At 36.2% G+C, this 11,242-nt stretch overlaps 1 protein-coding gene across 1 annotated transcript; it reads left to right on the forward strand.

Moving 5' to 3' along the window:
- The first annotated feature begins 9,298 nt into the window (after positions 1–9,298).
- On the forward strand, positions 9,299–11,236 carry LOC145780081 (uncharacterized). Its single transcript, XM_082591795.1, has one exon. It carries the CDS (start codon positions 10,039–10,041, stop codon positions 10,981–10,983), a length of 945 nt encoding a protein of 314 aa, XP_082447921.1. The 5' UTR covers positions 9,299–10,038; the 3' UTR covers positions 10,984–11,236.
- The last annotated feature ends 6 nt before the right edge of the window (positions 11,237–11,242 follow it).

Genomic DNA, 11,242 nt, shown 5'->3' on the forward strand with positions numbered 1-11,242 from the left:
GTGTGACTTTCAATTTGACAAAGTAACAAATAAAATTCATGATCAAAAAAATGGAAAAGTCCGAAGCCAATTTCTTGTAAAATTCTGAAAGACGAAAATGCTGGTTATTCCGAAAAGACGGACAAAGATGAGGTATCTAAAGATGATTTGATTGACAGTTGGTTTCATAGCACATCGTAACTTCATCAGCATTAATTGTTTTTAAAGATTGGTCACTAGCCTACTGAACGATTCTGTTTCGGAAGCAGATACTCTCCACCAGTGAAGTAGCTAGAAAGAAAACTTTAGAGGCCGAAATCAAACGTTGGTGGGCAAATATTTTAATTTTTGAATTAAAAAGTTAAAAATATAGCTACTTAATGAAGCCAAACATTTATAAAGCGTCATTCAACATGTAATATAATGTTATTAAAACAGTGTAATAATATTAAAAAACATGCTTTTTGGTGGGTACGATAAAATTTTGGGAAAGCAATTGCTCCATAAGCCCCCAAGTGACTACGTCGCTGCTCTCCACGTACCCTGCCCGGCAGCGGTGATATAGTTTCATTCTGTTGACGAAATGTCTTAAATATTATTGTGCTAATGGTGTGCAGAAGATTGATTGTGGCTTTGTACCTGCTTGGTCGAAGTGCTTCTTGCTGACACAAGCCTATGAACCATCAAGCATCATTCAAATCGTTCCTTATAAAACCAAATCTGTCAAACAAAGGTCATTTTGGAGGTGATAACTCAAAAGATTTGCTTTGTATTCATCTTTCGTGTAAAACAGAATAAGTAATTGTTTCATTAATACAATTTTTCGTTAGTTTTAAGATTTTACTTTTAGTTTAAATTGGAGAAAAACACATTTGCTTCAGTTTAATTCAGAAATGTCAACAACGTAATTTAGTTTCTAAAACGTGCTGAAACTAGTAGTTCAGTATCCGTTGGTGAAAAAATATAATTAGCATTGTTGCTGAAGAAACAATAAGAAATGTCAGAGGAAATACGCAATTTCTTGCCTTTTCTCTCTTGTGCTTGTTGGCGCAACAAATGGCTAAGACTTGCATTACACAATTGGTTCTCAACGTTGTACTGTAGTATGGCATAACCATTGCACCTGGATGTTTTCACCAGTGCGTAGTTAAAATGCGAGATTAGAAGCTCCGTTGAAGCGTGACTAGCTTTGGCAACGTCATGTCAATATGAATTTGACAAAGCCGCTTAAAATAACGTCATGTGAAAAGGAACGTGATATGACATGTAATTTAAAAGTCAGAAAAGGATTTTCTCAAATACAGGCCGGAACTCTGCTAATTATAGTGTTTCCTTTTCTACTTGACCAAAGCAGAATTGAAAGGAGGTTGTTAAAAGGATCTTACTTCTTTTAACTGTTTCACGTTATTAACAATTCTGTGGTAGAACATAAATTGTGCAATGTGCATATGTCCTGTGTAGTTTTAATCGATTGGTCCGACGAACTCACTTTGACTTTATAGATTAATTTCTTGCGTTCTTCCGGTGACTGTAAACTAGTTTATCACCCATTGGGCGGCAGTTTTGTGTGTTTTAAACTTTGTATCCTACAAAATTCTTCATTTTGTTTAATATGCTTCTGTGTAGTGCCATTTGCTGCTAAACACGTAGTTTTATCTGTTTCAGCCCCTTGATAAAGTCAGTCATGCTGACTGAGGAAACGTCGGAAAAGTCATTGTGATAGTCTACTGGAAGAACGCAAGAAATTAATCTATAATTGATAATGTCTGGTGAACAGTCCCATTCTGTATTTATTCTCACTTTACATGGAAAATTGGAATTAGTTGTTGAAACTAACTTTTGTACATTTGAAATCAACAAAATATTTACATTTTACAATCAGTTTAGCTCTTCCATTAAGGCAGTGGCCTCAACCTTTGGAAAATCGAAGTTAGTTTAAAGTTGAAAGTAAATTTTGTATATTCAAAATCAACAGATATAGGCTACTGTTAAATATATCAACTTGATACGGAACAGCTACTGCGTTTCACAATCAGTTGTACCGTTTCTTTAATTAAGAGAAGCAAAACAAGCAATTGACATTTACATTAGTTTAAATTTTAAAATGGTTCATCATAAGAGTTTCGTTTTGATAAATATAGCGTGTCCTAACGTGCGTTCTGATAATAGTGACATGTCACAACTTTAGTGACTTGAATCTTCTACGTCAGTGACCAAAAGCAGACGCTTTTATCGCAAAGCAAGTTGCCAAATTAGCAGAACGTGATTTTTGCTGAGTTTCATTCACAGAGTGTTCTATGGAAGACAAAGGGATTGCAACCGACGAATTGCTTAAAATGGAATTTAACCTCAACGCTGTCAAGGTCAGCTGTTGTTGACAGAAACATACGGGATCAATACTTTGCGTGCATCTCCCATTATGACGTCACTCAACACTTTTTTGATCTCATAAGGAAATAGTAAACTCACACTGGGTAGCAAAGCTTCTAATGACGAAACAGATGGTGTAAAAATAATTGCAATGAAATATCCCAAGCCAATCAAAATGTCAACAACACTTCTCATAAATAAATTTTGAGAGCTATTTTTATTCTTTGAACTTCAGTTCGCTGCTGCAGTTGCTGTATGACGCTCATCCATCAACATAAGACACTTGTAAAATAGGCTACTCTAGCCTATATAATTCTGTCTATATATTAAACATCCAATTGTAGATCATAACTAATGATATTATAAAAAAAACATAGCCCTGAATAAATACATTAAGCTTTTTATAATGGGTTTCATTTTGAATCAGGAAAACCTACTAAACCTGATTATTACAAGAGTTTTAGGAGGTTTTCGAAACAAATAGACAGCTTAAATTTTGTCACGCATGGTAAAAAAAGCGCTTAATCACAAACCAAATTGTAAAACTATAAATTTTTGTGTTAATTGCATTACTTTATAAAATTTACTTTTAGTTTCAAAATCAATATCAGTTTTGCTAATTGAGCATTTGTTTCACAGATAACAAAATAGTCACAGTAAATGTCTTAAAAAGTTGTTGCAGCTGAAGACCATATTTTTGCTGTTTTTCCGAAAAGTAGGCTATAAACTTGAGTCATGCCAATCGTAAGAAAGCAGGGATGTGGTCGTGGTCAAGAAACATGATACACACCTAAAATTCTCTGAAAACAAATTTAAAAACAGGTTTCTTCCGCCTTAAATGAACTCACGTAGACAAGTAAGGCAAGACTAGCACAAAAGCAACGGTAACAAATATAAAATTATTACAAACCTAAGATAATGGTCATAAACGGGGTCAATGGTCCGTTTAAAATTGTGTTTTCATTAGAAAGTTTGACGTCACAAAGGTCATGAGGTCATGAATGTTTGTTTGCCCAGCAGCAACCAGCAATGCGGCAAACAGCTGCAAAGTGTGTCGAAGATTAGATGCTGATAAAAGTTAAAAACAAAGTGAACTGCAGCAAATGAAATGTCACGTATGTTTTTGTTTACTCAACGGGAAGTTGCAAAAACATAAAATTATTTAAACAATCCAAGCATCGGGAGGAGAGGTTCTCATTGAGGTGAGTGTAGGTTTGTCATTTCCTTTCTCTCGGTCGCCTTTACTTCAGCAACTACGCCCAGCAGCGTTGACAGGAGGTCAATAGGGTTGTTTAGGACCAGGGCCCGAGATTTTTTAGGGGCCAGAAAACATGAAAAAACCACAGCATAGTGAATTTTTCTTATAAATGTTTATTTGGTGCTCAAACATCTCATTTGTACCTGGCCCAAAATAGCCTCTCACCGATCCTGACTACGCCCACTGCCAATTTATTGCATCTTGGGTAGAGGTGAACGGTATTTATCAATAAATAGCTTGAGCCGGGTGTCGAACCAGGTTTGTATAATAATTGGAAAGCCGACGCCTTATCCGTTGCGCCATCCCCGCCACCATAGTGCGGTACATGAATGATCTAGAGAGGAGTAGAAGAGATTGTACGTAAAATGTTTTTTCTATTATTCTTCAGTTACCATTGTTTAGGTTTCCATTCGTAATGCACTTCAGATGTAGACTATGTTTTCCAAACAAAGATTATGTGGGGGTGTGCGTTAACCTTTTTTCTGTCATTTCGTGTAACTTTTGATTTCGCATAGTAAACAAAACTGGAAGAAATGTCGACCAAAAAACAGATCAATATATCTTTCCAGTAATTTGCCTTATTGCTTTTCCACTTTCAATGCTGTACCTGCCATGCATTGTGCATAATTGATGAATGCCACACAGATGAAGAAATATGTTTGTCAAAAAACGCATCGCTCATCTCAGCAATATTAGCTTTCACTTCACGGAAGACGTCCATTTAAAACAATGCCATTGTATACTGTTACCATTGAAGTTTATCCGTAACAAAGCATTTTCATCGAAATGATTCGTTGTAATAATCAAATATTTGGTGGAGTATCTACAGTAAGCGTACGAGATGCAATGCCATAACCAATAACCATGTCATATGTATGTAGCTGCTAGCTTCTACGTAGGTTATGTGTTAGATTCAACAATGCACGAAGTTCAACAATGCAATTTCGATTTTATTACAACACAAAAGCTTAAGAGTTTAGGCAAGCCACTTTACAAAACAAAAATATCTATGTCATAAAATATCTGCTTTTGCATTCGTGTGACGTTGATTTATGCTAAAGTCGTGTAACAATAACGTGTTGTTGTCAAGTGTGCCAAAACAAAAGTTGACCTTTTACCCTTCAAGGTAAAATTTGTGCTTGGAACATGATATCATACCACATTGTCATGAAGATGTGTAAACAAAAATCTGTCAATTGTCAAGCAACAATATTGATGTTTGGAAAGACTTTTGTTTTGACCAAAATTGCCTCAAGAGCTGGGTAAGTCTGCATTTTCGTATCGCATCAAATCCTCCGAGCGTTGCAACGATGCAATGTAAAAAAAGAGATTTTTGTTAGCTTGGAAAAACTTCTAAACAAGGCTGTGCAAAAGAACCATTTGCAATCGTACAGTGTTATAAATTATTCACTTACGTATGCGAAAGTTTCTGTTTTCTAGTTTGCTTCACGATGTATACAATCGCATAGGGCTATGACGTAAAACAAACGTACCCTTCGCAAATTTTCTTTGACTGATTTCAACGCCATATTCATTCCGACTCCACAACTCTGCAACTGGCATATGAGCTATCGTTTTAGATTAGCACTACACCAAAATCACTCCACGCCGAGTTTCTTTTTTGACACAAGCCAAAGTCCTTCTTACTTTTATCTACATCCATTATTTGTAAAAAAGTAAATGAAATCACCCAGATTCAGTAACTTGTATAATTTATTGATAAACCTTTCGCCTTCTTAGGAAGCCGCGTTTTAGGATAGATTTATATATTATTATTAATTATAATGGTTTGGGAGTTACAATGGCTTGATCTGAGAATATAAGCTAACGTGAGAGCCAAGCCATAACATAGTAAACTACGAACTGTAGCGTTGACAGGTGGACTAGAGAGATCTTGGGGGTACTTTTGGACCCAGGTCCGGAGCGATTTTAGGGGGCCGTAACCTCTCCAAGGGGCCTGGAAACTCAAAGAAGCCATCTCGTGTTTGTTGGGTATAGGGCGTTTTTCTAATGAGTAAACAAAATCAGCCAGGTTCGAAAATTTGTATAATTTATTATTAAAGCTTTCGCCATCGCAAAGGCGACTTCTTCAGTATCTCATTCAAATAGAATGATGGAATACTTCTGTAGATAAAATCATTCTGTTTGAATAAGATACTGATAAAGCCGTAATTATGGTAGTGAGAACTTATCAATAAATTATACAAGTTTTCGAACCTGATTTTGTTTACTCATTATGTTTAATTGTTCGGTTGCATCCCAAACGAAGGATCCTTGTAGAACTTTTCATCCTCAATAACAACGAGGAACCAGAAAAGAGATTGAGAGACATCAGTTCATATTTCTTTAATTTCTAATAAATGTCTGGATTTGGGGCCTGGCGAACTCATTGGCACCGGAGCCAAAATATCTTATCAACGGCACTGACTACTCTATACCAGAAAAGGTTTTAAAATAAGATATTGCTAGAATACTTGATTGGAGCGAACATTTCTGTTAAAGGAAATAGGAAAGCGATATGTCAAAACCCATCGTGAATAGAAAATCTTTCAATCTCGTCTTCAGAACATTGTTTTTTAATGTCCAATGTGCTTTGTTGTTGCGGAAAAGTAGCTTTAGAATTTTAAGGTCACGTTGAGTCCCCAGGGCAACTTGGTAGGCCTACAACTTTTCTCTTATCAGCTCTTTTCTAGGCTATTGATTGAACGAGCGTTGTCGAGGGATCAATTTGAAACTATATAGCAACGATGATTTGAATAATTATAATATGTCCAACGTACGTAGCAAACGTAGCAACAAAATTAGCCCTGACGTTCAGAAGCAAAACACAAAAACGCATTTTGCGTTACATCGCTAATTGTGAGAAACGGTCAGCAGTGGGATAGCCTGTCATAGTACCAATGTGACCTTGTTTTTCAGTGCGCCATAAAAAATTCAATGTAACAATCGATTTAGAATGGATTCGCGCTACGCGCTTTTGAGTTCGTGGTCAAAACATGACGTAATCAAAGCCTCTCCACCAGCGTAAGACTCTCCGCGTCTAGATCGGGACCATTTATATTTTGTGTTTTTTTGTTTTACAAATTGATTTTGCAGACCGGAAAGTACAGCATTGGGTACAATGCACAATGCTTCAGCATGGCTAGTAAACAAGACTAAAATGTATGACTAAACTTGTTTTGATAAAAATTGCAATCGACATTTGAAGCTGTGATTGTTTTCCGATTTGGAAAGGTCTTTTGAGGGATGACCCATCATCCAATAATATGTATCAAATTGTGTCTTTTCTTTTACATCTTACAATAAACAAAAATTGTGTGTTTGCTTTTAGTCTTGGCTCATTTGACACAATCCGCATGGTGAAAAATGTTGTTTGCTGTTTTTCACTGCGCCACGGGTTTATGAGTAGGTGACGGTATTATTTGTTTATTCAGTTGCTTGTTTTCCTGGATAGATGTTCATTAAATCACAATTTTTAAGAAATCAGACTAAAACGTACCCTAGAAACATAATAGAACTTCAATTCGCAGCATGGCATTTAACCGCCAAAGTTCTGTGAGTGATCATAGAACTAGAAATGTGAGAAACCGAGAAAACAAACCTGACACCAAACAACTTTGAACAAACAATAAACTTGTGAAACCTCAATTAACGTTCTCAGCCGATAAATGAAAACTTCTGATCATGGCATTCCCGTGATGACACAGCTTTCGAAATGAGCTGTAAGTTCAAATGCAATCACTTGAATCAACATGGCCGTCTAGAAGCCTACTCATTGCTATTCACAAGCAGACAAGTTCAGACAAGTTTTGCTGTGAAGTCGTCAAAGCATATTTGTGGGTTGTGTCTCCGACCACAGTTTCCGCACTTTGATTGGCGTTCAAGAAATGCTTTCAAAAATGATCAGACCCGTTGGTCTACTTTCAACTACTTCAAGTTGGCTCGGTTTCTAGTTCTTACCATGCTGTGGTGGATTTAACAGGTTCTGACCAATTTACGCAAACTAGGTCTGAAATTTATTAAATTCATTTCAACAGGTTATTAAATCTGAAGAAATGCTGTTGTTGTGGGCTACATAAAGTGGGTTCTTATGATGGCATAGAACTATTTTGAAAAAATTGAAGATCATAGCATTTTACATTCACGTTGAACCAATGTAAAAAAAACTGATTTGCTGACTGAACCTGTTTCGCTTAAATTTTGAGGTGGATGATGAATGTGAAAGAATATTGCACTTGACTTAATGGCTATGATGTCATTTTGAAAATAAATCTATCTAAATGAAATAATTTTGAGTTGTGAGTACATTCTTTTAAAAATTTCCATCAAATTATATTGAAGTAAAATATGTAAGTTGTGAAATCATTTGAATAAACCAAACGGAAAAGCAAGAAGACTTTTGAAGTTGCACTTACAGTAAAAAATATTGCGTTCAAAATAACAATTCTTCTTTCTAGGCAACAATACGTAAAAACGAGTAAGTTTACCATTTTGCATGACGTCAAAAACTCACAAAAACAATTCGAAAAAAATAAATTAAAAAAGTTACACTTCAAGTCAACATGATATCATCCAACTCGCAAACACGGCCACGGAAATCACTTATTATCTTAATTGTGCGTAAATTAAATTATTGTATGCGAAGTGTAAACCCTGCATTTGCCAGTCCACTCTCAACGGATTGCACAAATTGCTGCGGATTCCAGAATCAATATCAGTAATTGTAGAATGACAATGCGCATCGAAGCGTATTCAGAGAAACAAACACAGCACAGTTTCAGCAATTTGAAAATAATAAAACGATTATAATCGTTACATCATCAATGAAGGACATAGAATTCTACATAGTTTAGCTTGCGTCAAAGCCGATTACGTCATGTCCAACTGGGCAGTGGAAAACATTGATCTGTGTTTTATATTTTACTGCGTTCAAACAGCACAAAAATAACTCGGATAAGAAATTCAAAAAAACACGTGCTTAATTTATTTATTCAGTTTTGTGACATGTGTAATTTTTTCTTAATAAGGAATTATACTACTGGTAATTATGTACATTGCCATTTACGGCTGCTTCTGTCACATGGCTGTAATGTTAGTTGCTATATTTAATGTATTTACAATGATGCCTTGAAGATTGTTCGTTGAATACCACTTGGTATTTTTTGCTTCATAATATTTGGCTGGCTGATGTAGTTTCCCTCCGTGTCATATCAGTTCTTGTTATTTTCAACACCCATTATGACGCGAAGTAAGGCTGTGAGAAAACGTAGCCTACTCACATTTCAACGCTTTGTTGTGAATTGTTTTCAGAAATTCTGTAATGTCACTGTGACCTGATTTGTGAATTTGTACATTAGGTTAGCATTAGAAAATAAAAGATGATGACAGAGTGACAGACCTACAGTTTGTTGACAGAAAATGCGAAGGAACACACTTGGGATTGTAAAGCAAATGAAATCAGACCAGGGCGCATCACTTTGCGTCTGTTTGATCAATTCTCTCATTCGCACATAAGCGAGAGATTTAGAGAGAATGACTCATCAAAAGAAGAGAAAGAGACTCGCTCTTTGAGCCAGGTACTTTTTCTTGTCAACAAAATTAGTGGAAAATAGTGGTTGGCATAAAAGCTGGTCGCTGGGTAGGATGTAAATCATTTGTTGGACAGGCCAGTGCTGAGAAAAGGCGTGTGAAGTGTACTCCATACCTGAACTATTGTTTACGGCTTTACGCATAGGTCTTGTGACTATGTCATTGCTGTGCTGTATATTAATCAGATTATGTTTTAAAACGATCACTTGATCCAATCCTCACTGCAGTCACTGGTTGAACTCATGTTAGTGGCTATTTTAAGTGTATTTTACAGTTATCTTTTGTGTATATCAGCAGTTTTTAACTATAGTTGATTTTTACAAGTTCGCTCAGTTTTAGCTCAACTCTCAAGCTTAAGGTGGCATCGAAGTTAAAGTTTAACTATATGTGAATATTTCACAAAGAAAAAATTGTTTAATGCCATTGCGCTACAACGCTAATGATTTGTATTCTACTTTCACCATGACATTTCAATTAAGAGAAAGTCGAAATATTTCCTTTGTTTTGCTTAGTTTAGCCAAAATTCTTCGAAACGAAGCGTTTTGCAATCTATTCAATAAAAAGTGGGGAAATTATATGCAATTTTGTATGTAATTTCCCAGCAATTACCAGTGATTGGGTAGTCAGAATATCCGTGCAGTGTGCAGTACAAATGGCAAAGTGACAGGCTGAGCAGGCGTTTGCTAATTGCTTGGCAACGCCTGTTTGCACTGCAGCGGTGCCAGGTAGGAATTGCGGTTTTCTTTGAACCTTTTGTTGACAGCATAAATGGCTTTGCAAAGCTAATATAAAGAGAGCAGAGATATTTAAACATGGATTAACGCTTTTGTATTCATAAAACAATGTGCAGGCTTAAGTTTTTTGTGAGTAATAAAATAATTTCCATTTTTGCTTTACAGATTTATTGCTACATTGAAATATCTGATTTTGCTACGTTTACAATGACACCAATTGAGGTTTCTGATTCCGTCCAAGAAAACAGTGGGAACTATGCTGGAGAGGCGAAGACAGAATGCTTGCTTCTTTGTTCGGGACTCGGAGCATTACACAACCACAAAATGAATCTGAATCATTCTAATCCTTCCAGATCTGAAGCCCGTCCACCAATTGTTAACACCAGACTAGCAGTTTTAAAAAACACAGAAAGACTTAATGCGAGCAGTCCCATCAGACGGAACGGACTACCTCACAAAACAGCTTTTCCTGATGAAATGGGCCTTTCAAATTTCAAAAGCAAAGCAACTGCTTTGGCAAATCAACCTCACATGGTCAAAGTCTCCGTTTACACAAAAGCAGTTAATCCTTATATCGTAATATACGATTCAAACAAAAAGTACGCTAAACCAGCTGCCTATCTCAAGCTATCGAACTGTGTTGTAAAAACGGGAAGCTCGGTGAACAAAACAGCTAAAACAGAAAGTTCCAACGATGATGATGACTGCATCTTTCGAATCTTTTCCAGCAAGCATGAAGACATCGACAACGCTGGGATCATCACCCTCAGAGCATCCACAGTCGACAAGAGGAATGAGTGGGTGGAGTTCCTTGAATCCGTGTCCAACGGGAAAGACTTCAACATCAGATCAAGCTCAGGATATATTCCTGGATCAAGTGTCTTGCCGACGTTAGTAGAGCAAGATGATAATATCATTGAAGAAGATTCAAGCTCCTCATCAGACTCTCTTAAGGCACCTTCCCGGAGAAAAATGCGCGGGGGCCGCAGAAACAGTTTAAACAGCCTGGGAATGAGGCTACGCTGCTATGCTGTGGGAAAAGACCGTTTATAATTGTTTTGCTTTGAAGTGTTACATTTTATTTATGTTTTCTTCACGATAACATCCAGTGCTACCAAAGTTTTTTGATATTGGTGCAAAATTTATTTCTTGAAATTTACCATGATGAAGTTTATATCTTTTCTGGTTTAATTTGCCAATCAGAAAGATATAGTTTTATGGTTTTCTTTACGTAAACATTGATCACTGTTACTTTTTATTTTTATTATTATTTGCAAGATTGCTGCTTATTACAGTACGTCTAAAAACAAAA

Source organism: Aplidium turbinatum, chromosome 11, assembly GCF_918807975.1.
Source record: "Aplidium turbinatum chromosome 11, kaAplTurb1.1, whole genome shotgun sequence".
NCBI lineage: Eukaryota > Metazoa > Chordata > Ascidiacea > Aplousobranchia > Polyclinidae > Aplidium > Aplidium turbinatum.

Excerpts from the sequence above, each read along its gene's own strand:
- LOC145780081 (XM_082591795.1), top strand. The coding sequence starts at position 10,039 with ATGTGCAGGCTTAAGTTTTTTGTGAGTAATAAAATAATTTCCATTTTT.